At 40.8% G+C, this 27,989-nt stretch overlaps 3 protein-coding genes across 10 annotated transcripts in view; 2 read left to right on the top strand and 1 right to left on the bottom strand.

Moving 5' to 3' along the window:
- Positions 1-108: 108 nt before the first annotated feature.
- SLC35E3 (solute carrier family 35 member E3) lies at positions 109-9,322 on the top strand. Its single transcript, XM_082239863.1, has 5 exons — positions 109-802; positions 2,211-2,321; positions 3,935-4,093; positions 5,362-5,444; positions 6,418-9,322. Exons 1-5 carry the CDS (start codon positions 413-415, stop codon positions 6,602-6,604), a joined length of 930 nt encoding a protein of 309 aa, XP_082095989.1. The 5' UTR covers positions 109-412; the 3' UTR covers positions 6,605-9,322.
- Positions 9,323-11,643: 2,321 nt separating this feature from the next.
- Positions 11,644-24,843, top strand: MDM2 (MDM2 proto-oncogene). 5 transcript variants are annotated; one of them, XM_082239760.1, is made up of 11 exons: positions 11,644-11,668; positions 14,068-14,158; positions 14,401-14,475; positions 14,800-14,933; positions 16,327-16,376; positions 17,555-17,622; positions 17,743-17,803; positions 19,262-19,422; positions 22,106-22,255; positions 23,017-23,094; positions 24,225-24,843. In XM_082239760.1, the coding sequence occupies exons 2-11, from the start codon at positions 14,090-14,092 to the stop codon at positions 24,774-24,776; spliced, it is 1,398 nt and encodes a 465-aa protein (XP_082095886.1). In that variant the 5' UTR covers positions 11,644-11,668; positions 14,068-14,089; the 3' UTR covers positions 24,777-24,843. The 5 variants fall into 5 exon arrangements, with proteins under 5 accessions (XP_082095886.1, XP_082095882.1, XP_082095884.1 ...); XM_082239756.1 differs by lacking the exon at positions 11,644-11,668 and adding an exon at positions 11,808-11,830; XM_082239758.1 differs by lacking the exon at positions 11,644-11,668 and adding an exon at positions 13,219-13,602.
- A 2,103-nt stretch (positions 24,844-26,946) lies between these two features.
- The window catches only part of CPM (carboxypeptidase M), a 36,609-nt gene continuing 35,566 nt past the window's right edge, over positions 26,947-27,989 (bottom strand). For all 4 annotated transcript variants that reach the window (XM_082239783.1, XM_082239784.1, XM_082239785.1 and 1 more), the window contains exons 8-9: positions 27,803-27,951; positions 26,947-27,297 (exon numbers count right to left, since the gene is read on the bottom strand). In XM_082239783.1, the coding sequence (XP_082095909.1) occupies positions 27,058-27,297; positions 27,803-27,951 (389 nt within the window). In that variant the 3' untranslated portion in view covers positions 26,947-27,057. The remainder of the gene's footprint in view (positions 27,298-27,802; positions 27,952-27,989) is intronic.

Below are 27,989 nucleotides of genomic sequence, written 5' to 3' on the forward strand. Positions count from 1 at the left end.
GAATTTTCCTTAAAAAAGGGAAACAACTAATCACAGGCGCCCCCTTTCTCCCGAGCTAAAGGGAAAGGTGAGGATTCGTTTCTTTCTGTTCTCACGGAGGGAGAGGCGGAGGCTCTTCTCCGCTAAGCCTGCCAGAGGGGCGGGACTCCTCCCCGCGTGAGTGTCTGAGGGGAAAGAGGGCCGCCGTGAGGCGAGCCGCTTCTTTGCCAGGGCGGAGCCTCCGGCCTGTTGGCCCCGGAAGAGCCTACGCCGGAGCCACGTGGCCCGGTAGTGGGCGGGCAAGGCGGTGGTAGTGGTGGCGGCGGCGGCCAGTGCTGCTGCTGCCGCCGCCGCCTACCACCCAGCAGCGGTGGCTACTGCGGCTGCCTCGCCGGTTGCGGACGAGGAGCTGGGCCCGGAGGCCGGCGGCAGCATGGGCCCGGCGTTGGAGCGGGGCCGCCTGGCGGCGGGTCTGCTGGTGAACTTGGCGGCGTCCATCTGCATCGTGTTCCTGAACAAGTGGCTGTACGTGCGGATGGGCTTCCCCAACCTGACGCTGACGCTGGTGCACTTCGCCGTCACCTGGCTGGGGCTGTACATGTGCCAGGCGCTGGGCATCTTCTCCCCGAAGAGCCTGCGGCCCCGCCAGGTGCTGCCCCTGGCGCTCAGCTTCTGCGGCTTCGTGGTCTTCACCAACCTCTCCCTGCAGAACAACACCATCGGCACCTACCAGCTGGCCAAGGCCATGACCACGCCGGTCATCGTCCTCATCCAGAGCGTGGCTTACGGAAAGACCTTCCCCGCCCGCATCAAGCTCACCCTGGTGAGGAGAAGGGCGGGAGCCAGAGAGCCAGGGCGGGAGGGGGCCATTGCGCACCGGCAGAGCGGCCCCCGAAACCCTTCCTCAGGCCCGGGGGGAGGGAAAGGGGAGCCAGCTGCTCTCGCACGTCCAGGCCATCGCTGCCCTCAAACACTCCTAGGGGCCGAGGGGTCTTCGTCCCCCACCCAATGAAATATTTGAGCCCCCCCCCCCAATTTAATAGGCATTGCCATTCAAATAGTGATCATGTGATCGACCCATAATTTAATTCAAGTTGGCACCCCTACGCACAAAGAAACCAGAGCTTTGGCTTCTTCTGAAGGGATACCCGGAAGCCTCTCCCGCCTTTTTTCCTGTCCCAGTTTATGAAGGCCGTTAATTCATTCTGCACAGGCTCAGAGGCCCTTTCTTTTTCTTACTGCGTTTGCCCTAGGTAGGCTTGCTGCCGAATAGGAGGGCCTGGCGCAGACGACCCTGCTCGCTGGTCCTGAGTGAAAGAATCGGATTGCCCGTTTCTAATGCAGGGAAGTGATGTTCCGGGAAGGCAAATGCCTTCTTGGCCCAGTCCTGTTAAATAAGGGGTGACCCTTCCCTTTTTCAAAAGCATAGTGCAGTATGCTGGTCTTCTGAAGCTCATGGAGAAGGTGGACAGCTGAGGTTGTGAAGTATAGGAGATAAGAAAGGTTAGGAAGGAGTGAGATGTCTGCATTTTCAATATCAGTGCATTTCAGTTAAGAACTGCTAACCATGCTGTTGTTGTTTTTATTTATAAAAGTATATGCCGCTAAAGCACAAAGCATATCGGAGCAGTTTACAACACTGAAAAGATAAAAACCATACAATAGAGGCATAAAAAACTAGAAAATCATATAAACCTCCCCAATTAGGGCTGTTCCCTGATTTAATAAATCTTAATTGTTTGGGTTGTAGTAAATTAATATGTCGGTTGAATTTGCATAAACTTCCATAAGAGCAAAAAAAAAAAAAAAGCATTGAAACAAAAATTACACTTGAGTTTTAGATTATGTATGTTTATTTCCTCAGATGTGTCATAGCCAATATATTCGTGAGCTGCATGTGATGCAATTGCTACAGCACTTCTGCAAAATAGTGGTCTTTTAGTCTGTTTCTTGAAGAAAATCTTGTATCTCACCAGAAACTTGCCCAATGTTCTGAGTAGGAGATGCATTTTTAGTGGTAACTTCTTTCATTTCAATAGCATTGCTTATGTGTGACTTTTATTGGTGGTATTCTTTTTCTTCCATCAAATTATATATTGATACAGCATCTCTGGACGTGACAGCTGAAGTTTGGACTTTGAGGCTTATAGATAAGAAAAGTTTTGTTCTGTTGAATTGTATGAGCAGCAAATGCATAGAACATGTAACATTCTTTTTCCTTTCCTTTACAGATTCCTATTACTTTAGGCGTTTTCCTAAATTCCTATTATGATGTGAAATTTAACTTTCTTGGCATGGTATTTGCTTCCCTCGGTGTTTTAGTTACATCTCTTTATCAAGTGGTAAGTAAAAAAAAAGACCTTTTATCATATGCAGTTTTTGATTCAAAATAATAACTGTCTTGATGTAACACTCCTAAATCTTCTACCTTTTTTCTGGCTATCTCAGATGGCAGGTCCTCCACTAATATATTGTTGTGCATTTACCACTCTTGACAACTGTAAAATACGAAACTGTGGTCATTGACACCAAACTCTTTGTCTGCAAGCAGTAGGCAAATGTGTATTATGTGGTGACATTCTTTATTTTGGGGTTAAATATGCAATATTTATTCAAAGTGAAATCTGGATTTTAAACAAACCAACATATTAACATTTTCACTCTTACAGTCTCATAAAACTCAATCATGGCCATCTCTCAAACACATTGATTTAAAGGCTACTTTTCTATGTAAAAAGAAATACGGGAAAATGTCTGAAGTTAGGTCTTATAAGTGATATATGAAGCTTATAGCCCTAAACATACTTACTAGGGAGGAAGGCCCAAAGAACCCAGTGTGGGTTAACTTCTGAATAAACTGGCTAGGATTAAGAGGCCAAAAGAGGTACCAGACACAATGGGGATGAGAGAGGGATGAGGACTTGAATTTAGGTTGCTTTTTTAAAAGGAAGGAGTCTCTGTTCTGATCTTGTACAGGGAACAAGGAATTTAGGCGCATTGAATATAAAACCCTGTACAACTCTGGATGAGGTTACCTGAGACAGACTTCCCCTCCATTGCCTAGTAACAGCTTTAAAATCAACAAATGGAAACTGGTTAATCTTGTCCTGGCCTGATAGTTTGTGGTGCTGCTGAGGTGGGTTTTTTCACTAGTGGCACCAGTGTTATGGAATGCACTCTATGCTGAAATACAAGAGGTTCCATTTGTGTTAGTGTTCTGCTAGCTTTTGAAAGTGCACAGGCATCCCCTTAGTCTCTTGACCCAAGTCACCTGTTTTAATTGCTGTGGAGTTTTAATTGAATTATTTTCTTTTGTATTTAATTGTGGGTGTTTGTATAAATAGTTTTTATACTTTGCAAACTACTTAGAAGCCTATTTTGATACTAAGCAGTATATACATGAATAAATTAAATTCAGAGCCCAGCCATGTTTGCAAGCTTATTTAGAAGTCTTGGCCTCCAAGCACCATCTTGATTCATATCATTGCATATGAAGAGATTCAAACAGATAGTTTTCTGCTCTCTAAGCAGCTACAATTTTGCAGCTTCTGTGTACTGCAAGATTAAAAAAATAAATAAATTATATGAAGTAGTTGCAAACCAATATCTTTTGTTATAACCACCAGTTAAAATTAATGCTTGTTCAGGAAGTAATTTGACTCCGTAGTTAAACATGGCATTTTTTTCTTGATGATCTAAACCTATGCTGAATCTCTCAGAAACCCCAACCCTGTGTCATTTAAGCCTGTGTAAAGAAAAATCCTTTGATGTTCCAAATGTTTCAGCTTTCCTCCCAAATTTGGATAAATTGGGCTTAGCTGTCCTCTAATATATGTATAGATTTTTGTTAATGTATATATCTACGTTACTATTTTTGTAGAAGGCGCTAAAAGATTCCTTACAACTTATTACACTTGGATGTCACAGGTTATTAATGTATTTTTCTTGATTTTAGTGGGTAGGAGCGAAGCAACATGAGCTACAGGTAAACTCTATGCAGTTGCTGTACTATCAAGCTCCCATGTCTTGTGGCATGCTGTTGTGTGTCGTTCCCTTCTTTGAACCAGTATTTGGCGATGGTGGAATATTTGGTCCCTGGACACTTTCTGCTGTGGTAAGCCTTTGTTTTGTGTCTGCTTTTTTTAAAAAAATTAAAGTTTGAGCCTGCATATTTGAGTAGTATCTTCAAAATGATAATCCATAGTAACAGTGGTGCTCCAAGTAGAAACCGCTTAGCCAAATATAATTTATGGAGTATCCACTTCAAATAGAGGGTGGGGGAGTGTCCCAAGTTTTGCAGTTACAGTCTGGCCTAAGTAAGTAAATCTGGACATGCAGTTACTGAAATCATGGGGAATTTTATGAAGAAGGTCCCAGCCACTCATGAACTCTAAAGCCCATAGAGGTCAGTGCAGCTTATACCACCCAAAATACAGGTGTAATTAAATTCACTCTATAGGAGTTGATGGAAGGGCAGTAAAGTAATGTTTACCCTTCCCCAGCCACAGACCTCTTAGACAGAAGCAGTGGGGCTTGATTTACACAGAAGATATGCCAACATATCTGCCCCTAGTGTATCTGCCCGGTTAGTATTGCTCTGCCTATCTCATATTGTAATCCTGTATGAATTTACTTGGAGGGAACTGTACCAAATATAATGGGAGTTTACTTCTGAGTAAACATAGGATAGAACTGCATTATGCTCTCTAGTAATAAGGCTGCTAAGTTGATGGTTCTATCCTCCTTGGGAATAGGTATGTCAGACTCTTCAAAGAAAAAAATCTTAACAAAAACTTTAAAATAAAATATTCCATTTGAATTAGATTGATTGATTTATTTATTCTAGGTGGTTCCCAATACATAAGATTCTCTAGGCAGCTTGAAAAAAAATATAAGCATACAGTAATACAAAATACAGTATAATGCTGTAATAATAAAAATCAGTATAAAAAAATAAAACCTTTCCCAGCAGTGACAGAAAACAATTGAAACTCCCAAGGCAGCTAACATCTGTACAATGTATATGCCAACAACATAAGAATCCATTATGTTATTGTGGAATTATTGGGAATGAAAAAATGGCATTGTGGCTTCTGGCCCAATCAAGGCCTAAAGTTGTCTGCCAGGGTCAAAGAGAATTCATGCCTCCTGTAGTAACTGTTCAAACCACTTCCAGGAAGAACACTGTGCTTTGCAAACCAGTATGGGTTTTGTTTGTTTACAATCCATATTTGCTTATTTGATTGTGAATTTGCTATACTGTACTGTATTATGTTGTACAGCTGTTCAAACGTTTTAATGTAGTGATGCCTTGAAACACGTTGCAGTGCTCATGTTTGGTTTTGTTTGGTTTTGTTTTGTGTGTCTATTACTTACCCACAGTTTATGGTGCTGCTGTCTGGAATCATAGCCTTTATGGTGAACTTATCTATTTACTGGATCATTGGGAATACTTCACCAGTCACGTATCCTTTTCTCTTTTTTAGTCCTATTTCTCACTTTCAGTTGAAAAAAATATATCTTCAGTATTCACACTGGTATATTTAATAAAGAAATTAGTGTGCCAGCCAACTAATAACGAACATGTTTTGTTCTGATTACAAGACTGTAAAAATGCAGTGGCTTGTAACCACAGTCCTGCTACTTCAGCTGTGGTGGGGGAATGTAACGGTTACTCTACCTTCTCCTGTCCGCACCCCTCACTGGTCACAAAAGTTGCTATGGAGAATCCTCCAACCCACCAGCCATAAGAAGCCTTTTTATACCAGGTCAGACTATTGGCCCATGTTCTGACTGGCAGCATCCTCCAGTATTTCAGACTGGTCTCCCCCAGCTCTGCTGCTTGAGATCCTTTTTAACTGGAGGCAGAAGTGGCCAGCAGGATGGAACAGTCTGATTTATAGGTAAAAACCAACCCCTTAAATTGTGCCCAGAAAGCAGTTGCATTGGATTCTACTAGCACAACTTTTCAGTGCTCAAGTGTTTGGATATGCATTTATCATTTCATAGTAATTAAATCATAATAATGAATTTTTAGTTTGTAGATAATGACCTGCTATACATAAAGCATAAAAGTGTCGATTATAGTAGCTGAGATGTAGCTAAAAACCCAAAATGCAGCTGAGTAAGAACTCAGGCTTGTTTAAGTTGTCTGTTGTTGCTGCAGTGTGCTGTACACCACTTACAGATATTTTTGATCTATTAAGAGGTATAGAAACAAAATAATCAGAAGTTGGGTTAAGCAGGTGATGGGGATACCTAGGTAGCAGGCATGGGCTGCAACCTTGTGCACTTTTAGGCAGCTTATTAAGCCTATTGACTGCAATAGGATTTAAGCAGCCAAACTTTCCACAGGATTGAAATCAACATACAAGTGGATAAATGAACTTTGCATGTTTTACATTTGACAAGTATATGCTCCTTAACAGATCTGCATAGCTATAATATGTTCGGACACTTCAAATTCTGCATCACCCTCATGGGAGGGTACCTCTTGTTTAAGGATCCTTTATCAATTAATCAAGGCCTTGGAATTACATGCACATTGTTTGGAATTTTAGCTTATACCCACTTCAAACTTAGTGAACAAGAAGGGGGCAAGAGCAAGCTGGTTCAGCGTCCATAGAACAAGTACTGATATGGATGGTGAATGAGTCCTTTTAATATGCACTAGTTTTGAAACAAGCAAAATAAGGAAATAGATGCGCCCAGTTGCTGTTAAGGAAGTGCATTTCTGTTATTTTTATATAAAGGATCAGTTTTTAAAAAACCAAGCACTACAAAAACTCATCTTCTACAATCTTGGCCTATGGTTTTTTCTATTCTATTAAGTGATTTCTATATTTAAAATATGGTTCATAATTACAGTGGCAGTTCTAAGATAAGAGAATTCAACTATTTCATACCAAATGGACTCATCAAGTTAGATATGACATTAATTGCCAAAGGAATTCATTCCGCCTTTTTGATTATGTCAGTATTACCATTTCTAGAAAGGAGGCTGTCTGCTGATAATGTGAAGTCAAATGAACATTGTATCTTCTTGATCTGGTAAAGAATGGAAAATCAAATTTTGTTTTTGTTTTTATTTTCTTGTATTTTGTTTTTGAATGAAATATTGTATAACATAATCATGCATAGATTTATTTTTAACAATCCAATAGAAAGCATTTGTTTCTGAGAATTAGATTTTCTTCATTTACAGTTAAGCAAAATTACGGTATTCTAGTATTATTAAGACACCTAAAATGGTCTGATCCTTTGCAGCGTGATCAGATTTCTAAACTCTTTAAAAATGTAACTGGCTGCAGGGCTGGCTCCTGTAATCTGAAATGCTTTTCTTCATACCCACATTTAAGGTCCCAGAATTGTTCATAGAAGAGGGCGGATTCCTTAGTCAGCCACCTTGGACCAGTATGGATATAGTATTTTCTGTTCCTGAACTGAGTTTGTGTACTTCTCCCAAGTTTGTGTAATGCCCCCTATCCATCCTCAAGCTTTAAGCATGATTAAGAATTGCATCTGTACCAGGGTTAACCATGGCTAATGCCAAGCAGCATTTGATAAATAACCATGATTTTTAATCAGTTTCAGTTCTTGGGTTTCAACTGCTGGTTAAGATTAACCCAGAGTAGACAATTAAGCAGTAGGAGGCTTTGCTTTGGGGGGGGGGGGAGCTAGTAGGGTGGCACTTAAGATCCTCAGGTCCCTTAACATAAGGGATTCAGTCTGCTCCAGCCTCTTATAATAGAAATACATGGGGTTGAACAGGAAGATGGGAATGCTTCCAGACATTTGCAGATTATGTCTTAACTAACAAATAAAGATTTCTGCAAAATTTTGAAGTCAGCTGGTAAAGCCTTTCAGGAGGGGGGGAAACTTTATGGAAAGGAAAAATAAAGCATCCATAGTAGTTAGTTGCTGTCTAAACCAAACTACATGTATTTTAAAAGAATTTTTTATATAACCATTTAATAAGATGTCTGAGCAGTAAGTTCATATTTTTCAAAATGCCAGCAGAGCTGTTCACTTATGGAACAATAAAATATGATGTAACACTTTTAATAAAAAAAGAAACAGGCTAATTTGTGTCCAAAGGTCCTTGCAATCTATCTGAATAGCCTGGTCATTTGTTACTTCATACAAGGAATAACTCCATAGAAGGAACAAGCCCCAAGGGTTGCTGCATGCCTTTGTTCCACTGTTACGAACAGCTGCTAGTTTTGATAAAAGACTGAAACTGTAAGCCTGAGTTGTAAAACTAGAAGACTGTGATTCCAAAAAGAAATTTGCTTTGAAAGGGTGTGTAGTTTTTGCCTCACAAGCTACAAAGTTCATTTGATAAATACATTAAAATGCTGTTTGTTTGTTTGGGTTTTTTGTTTGTTTGTAAAAAAAAAACCCCACCTTGTATGATCAAAAGCAGAACTTTATATACTGCCTGTATTTTATTTCTGTCTGTAGTTTTAGGAAGATATGACCAAGAACAAATAACTGAATTCTGCAACTCCTGTAAAATGAACTGTATACTAATTTCTTTTGATAAAGATGTCTCTTCACAACTGTGATGCAAATCTTAGATCCCAAATTCCTTTAGTGATTTGAGCAATACGATGTAGAAACAACCACCTCAGAAAAGGGCCAGTGTTCAATGATTATTCAGTTCTCAAATGTTTTGGTTGTGTTTGTAGCCCAAATCCTTCAGTAGCCTAATATACCCCCGGGGGGGGGGTCTTGTATTTTGATAGACCATTTCATTTCATGTCTAACAGTTTTAGATACTTTACAAAATTAGTTACTTTCTTAAATATCTGTAATTAGCGTTAAAAATAGGCTGCAGAAAAATATGTTCAGAACATCATGATCTTGAAGTGCGTATTGTTCCAATATATGCACTGACAAAACAATTTTGCACTAATTTTGTGCTGTGCACAAGCTTTTCTGTAAGATAAATAGACCACAAGGATCTGTTTAATTAAAACAAAAGACTAATTCAGATGCCTTTATAAAGACACAAAGTAGCCTCTAACAACGTGGATTCAAGAGGTATAATGTTCCTGCAAGTCAATTCTGTGTCTGAAAAGGTAGCATAAAATGGTTAAACTCTCTATCTCATTCAACTGTAACATGGTTTGAAGTTGTAGGATATTACTGTAAATACAGTGTACAATAAGAATATATAAGGTACAAATGGCGCTGAAAGCTGGAGTTGGTCTTCTCAGTGGCAGAAAATGTAAATGCACAAACTAAGAACCCAAATGTACGCATCCTGTAGTTTGAATGAAGAGAGGTTTTATTTAAATTCTTGGTTTTGCTGATTGAATAAAAGAGTTCTTAATTATTAGCCTTGCCTAAGGACTTTCTTTGAAACAGTATAATTTGTCTCCCTTTTAAGTTATTTAAGAGCTATGGATATGGTGGTGGTGCTTTCATTTAAGAGAACAGTATTGTTAAAGGTTGCTGCCTCTACAATGCAAAACTAATATTACGTGCACTTCTGCAATTCTATATCTGATGTTCCCCTATATATTTTTCATAATCATAGGATGAGAAGTTATGAGTCATATGCTCACTTTGCCATAAACAGATTTCTAACCATTCCACTAGTGCAAAATTGACATCTTGTCTTCCCAATCTTTATCAAAAACTTGTACATCTCAGCTCTGTTCTGCACTTTGTTTTGGTTGTACATTAACCATAAAGAGTAGAGGCACTACGCTTTTCTGTTGAATCAGATCTCTGTCTAGAGACACACAGGCCTCTTTCATAAGAACAGAAGCAACCTACATTCCTTAATGTCTTACTGCCTGGTGAAAATGTTTAGAATGTATGAGGCAGAAAATACTTAAGGCACATTGCACATTTTCCCTACTGTAATTTACCAAATTCTTCATGGCCACAAACACCGTTAAACTCCCTCTGAGCTGTCCTGAGGTTATGAAGCTTAGACTTCCAAAGACAGAGATGATTGCCTCTCCTGTTGCTATGTCCAGCTAACCTCATTAATCTCTGTTCCTTCACTGCTGGGTTTTGTGGAAGGTGAGTTATTGTGTATTTCCCAGATTAGAGAGTGGATTGGAGGAGTGGTTCAATGAAGTATAAAAACAGTAAGCATGGGGAGCGAGGTGATGAGTTGAGGGGAAATCTCTGGAATTTGCTTCAGAAATTAGGGAACTGAATCCCCTTCTAACATGGGTCAAAACCCATGATGGGTTGGGAGTTTGGAAATCTAAGTGAATTGAGCCTGATGTTATAAGACACAATAAATATTTGGAATCAGATGTCAGTACAAATGACATGATTTTGCACCCAATTAAATACATGGCACTTTTCCACTATTTTACCTAATCTACTTGATGCACTTATTAGAACAGAGTGTGCTCCTAATGTGTTTGTCTTCAGCTTTGTTTGGGAAATTTGTCTAAACTTTCTTCATGGATCCCTTGTGAAACTCAGCTGTTTAATCAACCTTGCCAGAAACTTGTTTCATTAATAATAATGAATTTATACCCCACCCATCTGGCTGGGTTTCCCCAGTCACTCTGGGCGGCTTCCAACAAATTATTATTATTATTATTATTATTATTATTATTATTATGCATCAGAGTAGGATTATCTGATCTGCAACTCTTGGGTATCCTGATTTACTGGGACGCGGGTGGCGCTGTGGTCTAAACCACAGGGCCTCTTGGGCTTGCCGATCAGAAGGTTGGTTCAAATCCCCACAATGGGGTGAGCTCCTGTTGCTCTGTCCCAGCTCCTGCCAACCTAGCAGTTCAAAAGCACGCCAGTGCAAATAGATAAATAGATATTGCTGTGGCAGGAAGGTAAATGGTGTTTCCATGCACTCTGGTTTCTGTCACGGTGTTCCGTTGCGCCAGAAGCGGTTTAGTCATGACCCAGAAAGCTGTCTGTGGACAAACACTGGCTTCCTCAGCCTGAAAGCAAGACGAGTGCCGCAACCCCATAATCGCCTTTGACTGGACTTTACTGTCCAGGGGTCCTTTACCTTTTACCTTTTAACTCGCAAACAATACCTTTGCCTCCTATTGCTATCCCTTCACCTGTACAAACAGTTGAAAACTGCACAATCCATTATGCATGACATGGACTCGAGTTTGCATGGCTTATGCTTGGGTACTGTGCGCACTTAGGGTAACACTAAAGGAAGCACACTGTCACCATGGTGGTTTTCCACTGGAGATATGCCAAAATGAGGAGTGTTCATTATGTTACAAGCAACTTTAGTACTTTTAGTGGTTGGTGGGTAACTATGCTTAAGTAACTAGCATTTCTCTCTCAATTCACTGACTTTGTTTTCATGTCTTGTTTCTACAAGATGCCAATTTGTTCAGAAAGCTAACTTCCTCATTGACAACATGACTGCTGGGGGTTTTTAAAAAGCAAAAACATCTTAATAATTTCTGAAATGCCGTTTAGCCTGGTGTGTGACTTAGCTGGGACAGCTCTTTTTTTTTTTAAGACCTTGTGACTTCTTTCACAAGCTATAGCCTTCAGCATTCTGCTCGCAGAAGCAATATAATTTGTTGCCCCACCTTCCAACTTCCTCCTTTAAAATCCTGTTTCAAAAGTAAGCTAGTTTTTCCAACTTGATAAAATCTCAAGGGCTGCTGGAGGAAAGGGCAGAGGTTAGAAGAACACTTGCCCATAATTGAGCCTGGCGCAATGGGTCAGTATGTCACTGTTAACCAGAAGGTTGGTGGTTCAATCCCACCCAGGGATGGCTGTGGGCAGAATTTCTGCATTGCAGGGGGTTGGACTATATGACCATTGGGATCCATACTCTACAATTCAATGTTTCTATGAATGTTGGCTGATAAGGGCTAATGAGGTGAGTCATGAACAGGTTTTAAATGGAAGTAAAAAAGTAAAAAAGTATTATTTCTTGTTCTAATTTTGCATTCTCCCTGTTCTATCTGCCCCATCCCCTTTTTATCCATATAACCTAGTTTGTTTTGGATGTAGTGTTTGCACAGTGTCCATGTCTAACCTGAACCTGCTAGAAGTGTGGTCGTTGTCTTTGGGAATCAACTCTTGCTAACCATTAGCGGATCTTGACTGTTTGGGGCATACTACCCGCTCCTCTCTTTAGCTGATAATAGCACAATTACACTGCAGTCTTCTGCACTGTCTACTCAAAAGTAATTCCCACTGAACGCAGTGGGGCTTACTTAAGGAAACTAGGTGCAGGTTTGCAACCTTAATTAAGCCAACAGGTAGCAGCCTACATGATCTCAGGCAAGGGGGATTATGGAGGGTGTAGACATTTATTAAACAATTCTATACATTGTTCCATAGAGAAATTAAACTTTCCCTTGTTTTTAATAAGACTAGAGTGAAAGTATCTGGCTTAAATGACGAAGAAAGGGTGGGGGATCCATGCCTCTATTAGAACCAGACAAACAGGTAAGGGAGAGCAGGGTGGATTCCTTGGAGAGCATATTTAGTGTGGTGCTTTGGGCGACATAAGGGCACACTTTATGTGCATCCTGGGGACATGTGGTGGGACGCAGGGCGGCACAAAACAAGATGTATAGAAATCAGAAAGTGGGGCGGGGGCATGCAATGGGCATTTTTCTGGTAACACAAAACAAACGCACAGAATCAGTTTGAGGGTTTGAGCATGTGTATATATATGACTCCAGTTGCAGATAGGTAGCCGTGTTGGTCTGCCATAGTCAAAATAAAAAAAATTCCTTCCAGTAGCACCTTAAAGACCAACTAAGTTAGTTCTTGGTATAAGCTTTCGTGTGCATGCACACTTCTTCAGATACACTGAAACAGAAGTTGCCAGATCCTTCTATAAGACCTATTACAGTCGTTAAGAGTCGTCAACAGGCTCATCTCAGCTATCTGCCAATCTCCCATTCCCACCACACGAAAGCTCATACCAAGAACTAACTTAGTTAGTCTTTAAGGTGCTACTGGAAGGAATTTTTTTATTTTGTATATATGACTGTGGCGCATATGCAGCTGTATGTGTCACTTTAATGGTCTGATCTGGGCTAGAGATGAGAATATAGGTCGGAAGAGGAGTCTCACCTGCGTAGCGGGGTCCCAACCGCAGGAATGTTCAGCGTTGTAAAAAACACACATACCCAGGACTTTAAATCTCCACACAGACACACACCGCCACTACAAGTGAAGAGCACAGGCAATTACTGCCTCTGGTATAAGCGCAGCATGGCAGTAAGGAGGCCGCCTTGCAGCAGAGGCACCACGTCGCCCACCCTCCCATCCCGCGAGGCGCCAAGGAGGAACCAGCCTGCCCGCCCGTCGGGACAGGCTCCTTGAAAGACAAGGCCGCGGCGGCATTTCACGAACAATGCATTCGACAGTTCCTTCGGTATAGGCCCTCTTCAACACGCACCCTACCGACGGGGGGAAAACGGCCCCCGAAACACTGCAGGAAAGGCCGTGAAGCGCGCCGCTGGCGCAAAGAACCGGCTGCCGGGTTGGGCAGGGCCGACGGGGGCGCTCGAGAGACGCCGCCCCAAGAAGCCAGTTGCTCGCGCCGCGGCAAAACCCGGGCAGGGCATGGCCGTGTTGTCGGGCCTGAAATGGCGGCCTTCGGCGTGGAATTCGGCCTCCTCGGCCGTTGAGGTAGACGCGTGCCTTTCCCTGCGTGTGGGTGGGTGAAGCGGAGCCTGCCGGGGAGAACTGAGGCGAGGACCCGTTGAGGTATGGAGAGGGAGGGAAAGGGCAGGGTATGTGTGTTTATGTGGGGAGGAGGATCCAATGGCGGCGGCGTGGCTCCCCTCCCGCCTGACTCAGTGTTCATCTTGCGAGTCATGCTCGGACATGTCGGGCCGCGGTCAGCCAGGGGAGCGAAGCCCGGACTTGCCCCGGCCGAAGTCGTAGGCCGGCCGGTAGGCGACGCTCTTCATACTTGACCCCAGGCGGGGCCTTTCGCTGCGTTTCTTTCTGAAGCGGCGGTCTAACCCGGGTGAGGAGACGGGCGACCGGAGGGCTTTATGCGGCTCCGCTTGTTGGCGGGGACACCTTGCGGGGGACGGACCTAAACCCGTAACCGCTGAACCTAACCGAAGTTCCTTCTAATCCTCACAGGGAAACGTGCAATACGACTAAGATGGCCTCTACTACCGACCAGCCCATCGAGGGCACATCTGGCAGCAGCCAAACGCGTCCGGAAAAGTTGGTCAGTATTCGGGGGAGCCTTTGCCCCGGGGACTCTTGTGCAAATGTTTGGTTTTTAGGTTGGCAGGAAACCTGCTAGGACCACGCAAACCCGTTTCATTTAAAGGATTGGCCTCTTCCTTTGTGGGGGTTTTGTTTCGTTTTGTTACGGTGCTACCGCCTCCCCCCCCCCAAAAAAAAAAAAAAATCTTGAACAGGAACATACATCACTGTTTAAATCGAGCTGCGTCTTTTTGTTTCCAGGTTAAACCCAAGCCGTTGCTGCTGCAACTTCTGAAGCTTGCTGGTGCAGAAAAGGAGACTTTTACTATGAAGGAGGTAAGTTAGGGTTATTGCAGAGAATATTGTGGTGAAATTTAATATATAACCTGTAATAATCAATAAAAAATGATATAAAAATGAAACGGCAATTAAACAAAACTGCCTAAAAGCTAAATAGAAGTTTGTCGCTGTAGGTTCTTCTCAGTTCTGCCTTTTTACCTACATAACTTAACCTTAGGTTCAAATTCTTGATTGTGCTACGGCTTGATGAGAAACAATTTTAGTTAAAATGTGTATAGTAATATTCTTGAGCTCAACTAGGAAGTGTGCTAGTTAATCTTATATTACAAAAAGTGCATTGTTTTATGTTTACTCTTACAGGTAATGTTCTATATTGGTCAATATATTATGTCTAAACGTTTGTATGATGAAAAGCAGCAACATATTGTCCACTGTGCAAATGATCTTCTGGGTGATATCTTTGGAGTACAGAGTTTTTCTATAAAAGAATGCAGGTAAAAATATTTTTTGCAGCCTGGTGTTAAATGCTGAGCACATGTGTTACCTTACTGGCACATTCTTACATGCCAGATATTCAGTTTTCTACCCTCTATCCCAACACACCAAGTGCTCTCCTTAACCACTATCTATAGCCAAGGTTTGTTCTCAGTTTGGCTTACCATGATGTGTGAACCAGGCCTACATATTGAAAAAGCCCTGTTGTATCTAAAACCTTTGGAGGGTGCTTATTCTACCTTTAGATGCTCCTATGAGTTGCCTGTTGACTGGGATGTCCAGTTCTGCGCCTTTATTTCTTAGACCTGAATTCCACTTACTGTGTTGTCCCCATACAGTAATTAACTTTTGTGTTTAATTTTGGTTTGGAGAACTACTTATGTTAATGAATTATGACTCTAAGCTTCTACTCTCCAACAATCTCAGTAGTCTGAACAAAAGGAGGTCTTAGAGTAAAATATAACAGAATAAACAAGACTTCAAACTATAATATCAGTTACTTCAGGCATTTCTTTAGAAAATTATTCAATTAAAAGGTATCTGAAAAGCTAGTCAGGCTTTTCGTTTAAAAATGTGTTTCAAAGCAGAGTGATAGCTTGCTATTGCATGATAGAAGTAACACTTTTAAATAATTATTGTTAGTACTTCATTTCATTTAAATTTTAGATTTAAACTTAAGTTTTGATCATTCAACAAGTGCACAACATATTAAGAAAATTGGAAGACATGGGGTAAAAATATTGGGTCACTTGATATAATATGACCCTCTGTATTTTATCTGAGGCTAATATACAAATGTTGCTCCATAAGACGCACCTGACCATAAGAGGTACCTAGTTTTTAGAGGAGGAAAGGAGGGAAGCCCCATTTTTGGGGTGATCAGCTCACAGTTGTGCAGCTTCTTTTGCAAAGGGGAAAAGCCCCGGTTTTTTGAGGATCAGCTCAAAGTTGTTGGGCTTACTTTGCAAAGGTAAAAAATTATGTTTTTATGGGGTTCAACTCACAGTTCTGCAGCTTCTTTAGGAAAGGAAAGGGAGCGGTTTCTACAGTTTCCAGACAGATAATCTAATCAGCCAGTCACATGTCACTGGGGAAACAGCCTCCGTCTGCAGAACATTCAACAATGGAGGCCTGGGCCAGGGGGCGGGGCCAGAAAGGGAGCCAGCAATCGACCACACATTCGCTCCTTAAGACGGACAGAAATTTCCCCTTACTTTTTAGGAGGAAAAAAGTGTGTCTTATGGAGCGAAAAATACGGTAGGTAATTGATAGGGGAAAGATCACATAATTTGAACTGCTTTTAGGCATGGGGTGGGTCCAGGTTTTTTTTAACCAAGGTGTCAAAAGCATATAAATATCTAGTTCATAAACTTTTAACTTTTTTTTTTTAAGGCAACTACGTTTGATGATTTCTAAAAACCTGACAGCAGTCAGTCAGCAAGGTAAGCTAGTTTGCTATAATGATGCTTTTCTTTATCCTGGATGAGGGAAGGACGTGATAATTTTAAGTTGTACAGTAAAGTTGATTTGGGTTGGTTTGACATCACCTTGAGGAAGCTAAGCAGGTCAGTTTCTGGATAGTGTCTGGGTTGGTAACTACCCAAGAACTTCATGTATGCTGCCCTGGGTTCCATGATGGAAAACAAATAAATAGTAAAGGGGATAATCCATGTATCCTGTGGATTACTGTTTCAGCTGTAACTGAAACTATATGGAAGATAATTGCGTACATAAATTCAACAGTGTAAATAGGTTTTGATGGATGTAATAATGGAAAAACAATTGGTATAGTTTTTGTAAAATATGCAGGGATATACGATATGTAAAATGAACCATGGAAAGAGGAGAAGAGAAGTCACTGATATCTTTTAAGTATGTAAAATGTTTATTTGAAATTGTAAAACAGAAAATGTAATAAAAATCATATTTTTAAAAAAGAAAAATTAGAACCAACAATCTATAAAAGGAACAGCTGGGAGTTTGTACTGCCCCACCCAAAATGGATTATTTGGATTGGGATACCTATCTGCTGGGCTTTTCCCAGGAATTATAAATAGGAACAGTTAGGACGGTGATGAATAAGTAGCTAGTAAGAAAGCTGATTTACCCACATGTGGGTTGAAAATAGAACTAGTATTCCACTCATTAAAATACCACAATTAAGGTCCTGAACAGATCCAAATGTCTGGATGAACCCAGTCTTCCAGAATTCACCTGCTTGCCACCATGCAGTTGTTGTCATTTGTGAATCATACGCACAAATCATACAAAATATAAGTGTGATTCCCAGTTGTAAACCTTTTCTATCCCCAAATTTCTCAAAATTTGTTCTAGTTGGATTCAGTTTTTAAATGATGAACATAGAAAAGATCTTGAATTTGAGGATTAATTCATGTAAAGCAATAAATAAGCTTCATTGATTTGTCTTATAGGTTATTACAATTTTTTTGCTGTTCACATGTTTGTGCATTACTCCAATGCATACTGTATTCCTGAATTAGGATTTTGAGCAATTTATATTTATGGAATTGCAGTGTATTAATCTGTTTGTTCTTAAATGTGTATTTGAACCTCCTGCTGTCCTTTTTTGATGACGTCCAATATGCATTTCTTTTTGAAGGCTCTAGTAATTTTAACACATCTGTGAATCAGTCCAGGTGGCAAGTAGAAAATGGAAATACTATAAAGGTAATTTTAATTACACGTTACATTCTTTATTTCCATACTTTGAAGTGTAACATCTGGATTGGTAAAGATTAAAGAGATATCTGAGGGGTTTGGCTTATTTGTTTGTTTTTAATTAAACAGGAATCGGTCCAAGAATCCAGTGAAGCCAGTTCTTCTAGGAGAAGAGCACACAGTGAAACAGGTGAGCACAGCCTTCTGCTTTGTCGGTTTCAGTGCTTATAGTAACTCAGGTATCCAAAACTCAAGTCAGTGATAGAACGCACAAAGTTGGATGTTTGTGAGAAGAGTGACTTTTTGCTGCTTCAAGCTTGAGGGTTGGTTTCCTGGTGGAAGCGATTATTTGAAAATCCCAGTACAGCAACCCTTCGAGCCATGGCCTAAGTTCCACACCTTCTGTTTTGCATATCTCACTCCACTGTGCTGGGTGATAACTTGTCATAGCTTACCGTCCTTTATGAGCAGACATATAGCTGCCTACTTATAACTGGATGTCAGTGTGGGCAAAAAACACTTCTGGATTCCTACTTTTCCCTAACTTGTGTGGGGACATAATCCTTATTTCAGCTAAGTTTATCACCCAAGAAACTTGTGAAAACTGAAATCTTCTTGCCCACAAATGCTTCTAATGTTAGCTCTTTGTGTTTGAGTTGCTTGTCGGTTTTCTTCAGCCTTTGGAAATTTTTACTTTAATATTCATTACAGTACCTGTGTACATTATAGTTATTTGCATTTGCCATAATAGCATTGTAGAGGAAGTGATTATTTGCATTTCCCAAATGGGACCTGAGACTGAGAAAGTTATTTAAAGCAAGTGTGCTGTACTGAGAATATGGACCTCACTCATAGATTTACATATTATCTCTTCTAACACCTGAAATGTACGATTTCCTATGCATCTTTACAGCTGCAGTCCTATATTCACTTACCTGGGTGTAAGCACCATTGAATTAAATGATTTCTGAGTAAATATGTATCTGATTGTGCTATATAATTGCTGTGCTTGTTACAGTGGAATGCCAGTGGCTTCTGTGCAAGCTTCTAACACTATACAGTAAATGTGGAGTGATGAAAATTACCGTATTTTTCGCTCTATAACACGCACCCGACCATAACACGCATGTAGTTTTTAGAGGAGGAAAATCCGTAGGCATGCCACCCGTAGGCATTCCCTCCATAACACGCTCAGACATTTCCCCTTGCTTTCTAGGAGGAAAAAAGTGAGTGTTATGGTGCAAAAAATACGGTATATTATTGCAGTGAGAAGTCTTAGGGGCATCAGTACTTTTGGATGCTTTGGGATAACATGGCAGAAAGGAGAGAGAGACTGAACCAAGAAGTCCCATACCAAAATCAGGAACTGCAAAGCTTGTAGAAGTACAGTGGTACCTCGGGTTAAGAACTTAATTCGTTCCGGAGGTCCGTTCTTAACATGAAACTGTTCTTAACCTGAAGTACCACTATAGCTAATGGGGCCTCCCGCTGCTGCCGCACCGCCGCTGCACAATTTCTGTTCTCATCCTGAAGCAAAGTTCTTAACCTGAGGTACTACTTCTGGGTTAGCAGAATCTGTAACCTGAAGCGTCTGTAACCTGATGTACCACTGTACTTGCTAAGAGGTTGGGTTTTTTTAATCCTGCAGAAGAAAGTCCTTTAGAAGATAAGAATGATGAAAGACTGAAACGGCATAGATCAGACAGCATTTCCCTTACATTTGATGAAAGTCTTTCATGGTGTGTAGTAAGCGGTTTACCTTGTGATCTTAGCAACATCAGCAGTTCCACAGGCTCTTCATCAAGTCCGGTAAGTAGTAATGGACTTTCATGAGGAAACTATTTTCTTTAAGTCTCTCCCGTTTTTTTTAGGTTCTCATTGTGTCTTAAAATTGTATCACCAGATGAAATAGAGGACAGTGCTCCTGCACTTTTCATAGTTGTGTGGAAGAGTGAAATTCAGAAGTTATAGCTTGTCATGCAAATTACCTGCTGAAATTGCCTGTTATGCACAGCTATTAAACAAGCTGGAACCCTGCCCTCTTTTTCACCTGCCCTTCCAGTGTACTGTAGAATTGTCCCCGTGTATACAGAATGTAGTATGCCAGAGAGAAGTTCTCTAGGCTACCCTTCTCTGCAATTTGCTATTCTTCATCCCCCCCAAAAAAAAGCAAAATAAAATAAAATACAGGAAGCATTCAGTCATCTCATGTATTCAGAAACAGTAAGGTCCATTAATGGGTTTTTTATGTGCTAAGCTGTCTAGAATACTTGAACAACTACTGAAAACTATTTGCACCCACGCCCAATATGTTTTGGTCATAGCCTGAATCTTTTCCATTTGGTAATGGTTATGACCATTTTCAACGATGAAACCAAATTCTGCTGAACAGAAATAACAGCATCAGAAAAGAGATAGTTTCTCTGAATTGCTGACTATTAAAGTTTGAACTTTTCCCATATGGATGACCTTCTTCCAATTATGTAGCGAAATTAGTGTTTGAATACTTAGATGGGAGCTGTTAAAACAGAATGAACTCTTAAGTGACATTTTAGGATGACATGTGTTTCACCACTACTATTGTTACTGCTAAGTGTTTTCAGAAATGTATAGTACCCTAGTCAAAGCAAATATAAGGATCTAACTTGAAAGCTTAAAATCACTTCGTACCTGCCTGGGTGAATTGAGACACATAACTCATAATGTCCCACTGTGTCAGCCTGCTCATGTAAACCACTGTTCCAGTTTCATCTCTTCAGTGCAGCGGCCCATACCCCTGCTTGCTCTCTCTTTCTCAAACCCCATTAATAATGTTTTTTTCTGGAGATTGTCATTGCAGCAAAACATTTAACGTGGTGGTACATATTTTTGGTTATCAGAATCTGTTCATATTTGGACAGCTACTAATATGCAGTGATATGTATCCCATCATAGGAAAAGCTTACCATGCTCCCAAAGGGAGGATTGTTACCAGAAAAATGCCCATTGCATATCCCCCTTTTCCCCTCTCTATTCATCGCTGTGTGCCCTGCCACGTCTCCAGGATGCACATGAAATAAGTATATCCTTACATCGACTCAAAGTACCACCCCACACATGCCCTCACCTTTCTTCAACATTTAAGCCAGATACTTTCACTCTAGCCTGCTTAAACAAGGAAAACCTGAATTTCTATATAGAAACTAGGTATAAGATCACTTGTAAATGTATTATTCTTGAGCCTATAGTGTGTGTGTATATTATATTGCATTGTGAGAATATTTGGGTCTTCCATAATCCCCGAAGCCTAGGGTCATGTTGGCAGGATGCCCATCAGGGAAGCTCCCAGAATCTGCAACGTGTTAGTCACCCTAGAACAGGGGTCGGCAACCCGCAGCTCTGGATACTAGTGAGGGGAGGAGGCGCATTGTGCGCCCCGACACTCCCCATGTGGCGGGCGCTGTACTGGCTGTGACGTCACATGGGGGCGGTGCGTGCGTTAGTCACGCACCGTTCCGACGTCACCTGCCCGCCCGCTACATTGTAAGGGGCATGTACGCTGGTCACTGCATTGAAAGGGGGCATGTACGCTGGTCACTGTTTTGAAGGGGAGTGAAGAAAAAACACACACACACACACACACACACACACACAAAAAGGTAACTTGTTAATTTAACATTTATTTCTGTGAGGAGGAGTAATTCTGAGGGGTCAAACAAAGAAATAATAAAAAAGTGACAAAATTATTTTTATAATGACGAGTTTTGCGGCTCCCAGTTTTTTTTTCTTCGGAAACTGGTCCAAGTGGCTCTTTTTGTCTTAAAGGTTGCAGACCCCTGCCCTAGAAGGTTGCCCTGTTTGCTCAGGTACTCTACATAAAATCAATCTCCAGATCCTGCCGGATCCTCTTACCATGTTGACTACCCCAAGCTCTATTTTCAGTGTCAATACTTTTTGAAAACTCTGTCTGGAACTTTGTGAAACATGCTGATCTTCAGGCATTTGACACCCCGGTCTGCCTGACTCCACCTAGTATGTGATGTAACCATGACACTTATCCCAGGTGACTCTGACACTTGCAGAAGAGGGTGTCCTCCTCCATGCCAAAAATGCAAACCTTTAAAAAGATGGGTTTTTCCTTGTTCTGGGTCCTTCACCTCCTGACTAGGGGTGGGGGAACGGGAAGAGAAAGACTGTTGCAACAGATAATAAAAGATCAGCTTTGCTTTCACTAGAATTCTGCCTCAGCTCATTCATCTCTGACTGGTAACAAACTAGTCAGGTTGGAAAATAAAAACAAGTTACACAGAATTTTGCTGCAATTGATTAGTCTCCCCATACTGACACAGGTTTATTTCAGTTTCTTCAAGCAGCTCTTCCCTTATTTCCATGATTATTTCAACAATGTATTTTACAGAAATAGGTGGCTATCTATGGAATTCAAAGCCATTAATTTCATTACTGTTAGTTCTAGTTACAAACTTGACTAAAAGGACATTATTACCTCTTCCAGGATCATGACAGCTTAAGTGAAACAGCGGACTGGCTGGATGAGGATTCTGTTTCAGATCAATTCAGTGTTGAGTTTGAGGTTGAATCTATCTGTTCAGAAAACTACAGTATCAATGAAGAAGAATCTGAGCTTACAGAAGACGATGATGAGGTAGGAGAATTAAAGTTAATTGGAATGGTAGTGAAGAAAATCTATGAACACTTGACTCAGACTGGCAGCCACTCGCATCTTAGACCAAAGCCTTTCCAATGACATCCATTTAACTGGAATTGAATCAAAATATGTGCTCTGTCTGCCACTGTCCTGTAGACCTTCTCCAAATATGCTTTATGGGTTTTCTTGTAAGGCCCCCCCCCCACTGTTATAGTTCCTAAAAGTTTCTGGGAAGCACAAATAGTTATCTGACAAATAGTTAAAAAAAGAAGATGATTATAGAGACTGACTTGAAGTCTTTGTTAAGCTTTCTGACAATTTTTCATACCATTCTCTTCTTTCCCCTCTGCAGTTTTTACAGTTACTTGTTTTTGCAAAAAAAAAAAAAAGTTGCATAATTTCTCAACAGGGTAAATTATGTTGTCCTGTTGATATAGTATTGTTTGGCAGATTGTCCGGCAGTTGTCCTTTTGATATAGTATTGTCTAGCGGATTCCATTTAACACAACCTTCAAGTATGATTGGAATCAAATGAGTACAGTCCCAATACATATTGAAGCCATTCATGAGTCAATTGATTTTAATGGTAGAGAGGAGCACAGTGATCTTTTGCAGTGTTGGAACCAGTTGCATCATACCTCAGTAATTCATGGAAGAGAAATACAGCGTTTACACCAGTACAATTTGAATTTGTCTCTTTGGAGTTCTGACGCCTTGCATATTTGTGTAATTGGAATCTGAACATTTTCTTCTATCAGATGTATGAGGTAACTATATATCAGACTGAAGACAGTGATGTGGATTCATTTGATGATGATCCTGAAATTTCACCAGGTGTAAGTAATGTCTTCATTTAGAGTAAATTCAGCTTTTTAAATTAGATGTTTTTGTATATGCTAGAGCAACATTCCCCAACCTGGCGCCCTCTGAATGTTTGACTACAATTCCAATTAGCCACAGACCGCATGACCACGCTGGCTGAGGCTGATAGGAGTTGTGCATTCCAGATGTTTTGGACTGCAAGGTTGGGAAAGGTTGCTTTAGTGGGTAGGCTATGCTGGAAAATGGGTATGTCCAAAGCAAATAACATTAAAATAGCAGATCAAAAGCAGCTAACATTAGGAATACTGGGTGTGTTGGACAGTAGGAATAGACTGTTGATCTCTTATAATTTATGGGTGTCATACCAGTGAGATAGGTCAGATTTGACCAGGCAATGCACAAGAGCCAACTAGTCATGCAACTTTTCCCTAGTAGATGCCAGCTAGACAAAGGGTTTTATGCAATGTACTACAGTCAAACCTCTGTTGTCGAATGTAATCTGTTCCAGAAGCCCGTTTGACTTCCGAAATGTTCAACAACCAAGGCGCGGCTTCCGATTGGTTGCAGGAGCTTCCTGCTCTCAAGCGAAAGCCGCGTTGGACATTTGGCTTCCAAAAAACATTTGAAAACCGGAGCATTTACTTCCATTTTTTTGGCATTCAGGAGCTGAGATTTGACTGTAGCACTAAGTTGCTTGGCAGTACAGTATAGCACTGGTGAAATGGTTTGCACCAATGGAACGTTGTTGCACAAAACTATAAGCAAGTTGCTGGTAACTTTGTTGCACATCTTGCAAAACAATTTTCTGCTAGTGCAACTGTTCCTCTGTTGAGCAACATAAATTGATAGACCTGCTAGCCCACAGTCTGCACAATTAATATTTATATGATGCTGAAGGCTAGTGGGATTGCAGCCCATGCTTCCTATCTTGAGTATCCTTCCTCCTCCCCTTGTGGGTGTAGTAATATCTGCATATGATATCCGGTATTCGTAATACTTGAAATAGAGCCACTGATTTCAGTATGTCTTAATCTGGTGATATCACCAATGTTTTTTGACTGTGCAGAGGAGAAAAATGGTTGATGTTTGCTTTTTTTATTTTGGTAAATGGTAGCTTAACTGTTTCATGTCTAATTGACTACAGGATTATTGGAAGTGCTCCAAGTGCAATAAAATGAACCCGCCTCTTCCACGCCATTGCCCAAAATGCTGGGCTCTTCAGGAAGACTGGCTTCCTGAGAAGAAGACGGAAAAGTCTGTAGAGGGCAAAATTGAAGATGACACACCACTGGATCCCGAGGAGGGCTTTGATGTTCCTGACTGCAAGAAAGGGAAAACACCTGAAGATGAAGCAGAGGATGACTCAGAACAGAGCTCTGACTCTCAGAAAAGTGAGGACTATTCTCAGCCATCTACATCTAGCAGCATGCTTTGTGGAAGCCAAGAAGATTATAAAGAACCTGAGAAGGAAGAGGCTGAAGACAAAGAAGAAAGCACTGATTTAGTTTTACCCCTTTCTGGTGTGGAGCCCTGTGTCATATGCCAAACTCGGCCCAAAAATGGTTGCATAGTTCACGGAAGGACGGGACACCTCCTGTCATGTTTCACATGTGCAAAAAAGCTAAAGAAGCGGAACAAGCCTTGTTTGGTCTGCAGGCAGCCAATTGAGATGATCCTGCTAACTTATTTTTGCTAACCGAGATACAAGCAGAATTGCTTCAAGAAACCCTACAGCCCTAAAATAAAATTTTGTACAAAAAATATTGAAAGTTTACAAAAGTTTTTATACCTTCTTCACAGGATTTTCCTACAAGAGACAACATTGTGCTGAAGCCGATGGGTTTAATTGTAATGTTCACAACCTCCTTTTTAGCCCCAGTAGCAAACAGTTAGCCCAAGCAAAGTGATGTATGGAAGCATGGCAACAAATGAACGGATTTAGTGTTTGTGGTGAGATCTTTTTAGTCTTATTCTTCCAGTCCAAATCTTCTGTGTCTAAAAATTGCATTCTTTATTCAGAAAAGAGATTGAAATTACAGCATTTTTAAAAAAGTGTACTAGCTTCCATTGTTTTCAACCATGCTTGAAGACTAGATACATCTTGCATTTGCAGAAAAGTGATTTTAGTCAAAAGACTGTAGGGCAAACTCTGTGCAGAGACTGATAATCTTTTAACTCTGGTCAAGGGATCAGAAGCAAGCTGTGGGATTGTGGGTATTTCTTTCACCTCCTCTCTGGAATCCATTGCACTGTAACTGGTTATTAGCAGAAACAACATTTTTGTCCCTCAAGCATGGTTTGAATCCAAGGTAGATGGAAGCCTGGTTAGTCTCCCTTTTTTAAATAAATATTTTACTTAAGTTTTCAAGAGTACAAATTAACCTAGTTTCATTCCCCCTTTTATTTGCTTTATCTTATTCATACGTGCTACAGCCCACAGTTTTTGCCTCCATTTGTGTATTTGAAGACTGTGCAGTCATTTGCAGTTTGGGGTGGCAGGTTGTGCCAGTGCAGCTTTGTTAGTGTTAATGTCGGTGTTCGCACATACATGGTTCAGGCAGGAGGAATAAATTTGCTCTAGGGCTAGGTAGAGAGCAGCATTTTAAATGAAGAGCTAACAGATCTCCAGCACTAAATCTCCAGTTACCCTTTCTGGAAGCCTACACACTTTTACCAGGCCTACAACAAAGATCATTAGGAAGTGTTAATGGGGGAAATCAGTATTCCCTGGATGATGGAAAATAATAGCTAGTCTGCAAAATCCAGTAAAGTGTGTTTAAAGGGGTTATTTGAATCATAGCCACCATATCTGCATTTCTCTGGTAAAGGTTTAAGTCTGTTAAACTGAAATTAAATTTTGTTTTCATCCTCAAATGATTTTTAAATGTATATCCTTAGTCTCGTTGGCAAGAGACTTAACATTCCATTTTTGCCATTGTAATGTGTTTAGTTCATTTGAACAAAACGTAAAATATTGAAATTCAGTGCAATAAATGTACAAAATTTGAATTTAACAAATCCCCAGTTTTCAGTAAATCTCACTGGTTTGCTTTCTCTAACTGGCTTGTTACCTTCTGTATTTAAATCATGCGATCAAAACATTTTGTATTTTATGTTTAAGGACGTGAGTCTGCTGGATCACACCAAAGGTCCCATCTGGTCAGCATTTTGTTCCCATGGCGGCCAAGCAGGACTTGAGCATAGCAGATTGCTTATTTTGGTTCCTTATTTTTATGCACTGTGTCCTCTTGTATAGGGGCAGGAACGGGTCATGATCTCTCCCAACCACCTGTTTCTGTATCATCAGGAGGGCATCCAAAACACTATTACAAAGGTTTCGCACATGAGATTTCTCCAACTTTGGCTACCATAACAATGGCACTGAATACCAGTATTGTATCTTTTTAGTAAATCGCTGAAAATTGATACCCTGTTCATACCTGAGTACTGGCTTGAGCTGAAGGAAGTTGTCACCTGGAGGGGCCACTGGTACCCCCTATGCTGCTTTAGTAACGGCAGAATAAACGTGGATGGAAGTTTGTTGTAATTATAACCAAACAGAGTCCACCCAGCTGTACTCAGAAGTTAGTCTTGTAATGTCCAGTAGTGCCCCTCCCCCTTGTGTTTAGGATTGCAACCTCATGGTACTAATTTGGTATCCTCATTGCATTTTTATGAGGTGCTAAGTGGAAAAACAAGGTAGCTTAGTTCTCTCGTAGAATCAAACATTGAAACCAAGTGGTTCTTAAATGTCTTAATAAAAAAATAGCATAATTGCTGGATAGTGAATTGTAATAATCGAATTCCGTTGCATATTTTTGTGCAAGCACAAAGCACATTTAGTTCTCTCTTTAAGAAACGTATACTTTATGTAATACAGTACTTTATTACATTACACTGAAATAACCCATTTTTGATTGTCAAGAGAAGATTGTCCACTCCATTTGAATGAATATATATATATGCACATAAAAGTTTCATCTCAACACTGCATAAAATATATTAACTAAAACCAAGGAAGTAATAGCAGGCTTCAGTGTGGCAGATTGGTTTTTATCATACTCTGAAGAATAAAGTGGGTCTGTGGGGCATGAAGCAGGCTCAGGTCTGGTCTGTAAATGGGGGACAACAAAGTCATACGTGAGGGCACTGAACTGTGCTCTGCCGTCTGGTATATGCAGTTCCTGTAGCAATGAGCTAGAGCCAGGTGCTGTTGCCTAGAGACCAATAAAGACAGGAAAAAATGTTTGCAGTTTGTCAATATGTAGACCATTTTAATTACACAGTGGAATCTGAATATATATAAATTTCTTCCCTCCTAATATAAGTGTGGAAAGGACCTCAGTGTAAGCGAGTCACTCCTTTAAACACTAGGGTAAGCTTTTGGAAAAACTGCATTATCTTTTTAATTCATAAATTGACCTTTAGACATGTGTTTGCTGAATCCGTCATGGAGCCTAGAATTCCATGGCCACATCAGCACAGCAGTCCTACTCTATCTTAAATTGCACATTCTGGGGATCTAAAATGCTGCATAGGAGTTTTCAGTTCCCTTTTTCTCCTAAGGCCCTGGTCCCCATATGAGGTGTAAGGGGACTAGCACCAGAAGAAAAAACTAGCCCACCCTCCACAAGAGCACGGAACCTGCATGCATAAATGTCTAGGGATTCTGGCCATGTTTACCAGAACAGCAGCTTGCAGGTCTAAGACAAGATGACTTACATTAAGTGTGTAGGTGCCAGGCAGGAGGAGAAGATAATATTCTCCATTTTTGTTGGTTCTGTAAGGACATATGTGTCTCCTTCCGACAGCTTCTACTATCACACCTGGAACAGGTTCGTCATTCTCATCCAAAACACGACCTTTTACACCTATGGCAAGAAGTCAAAAGAGGAAGAAGCCATTTCTT

This window comes from Podarcis vaucheri (genome assembly GCF_965113315.1).
Source record: "Podarcis vaucheri genome assembly, chromosome: 10".
In the NCBI taxonomy this organism is placed as follows: Eukaryota; Metazoa; Chordata; class Lepidosauria; order Squamata; family Lacertidae; genus Podarcis; species Podarcis vaucheri.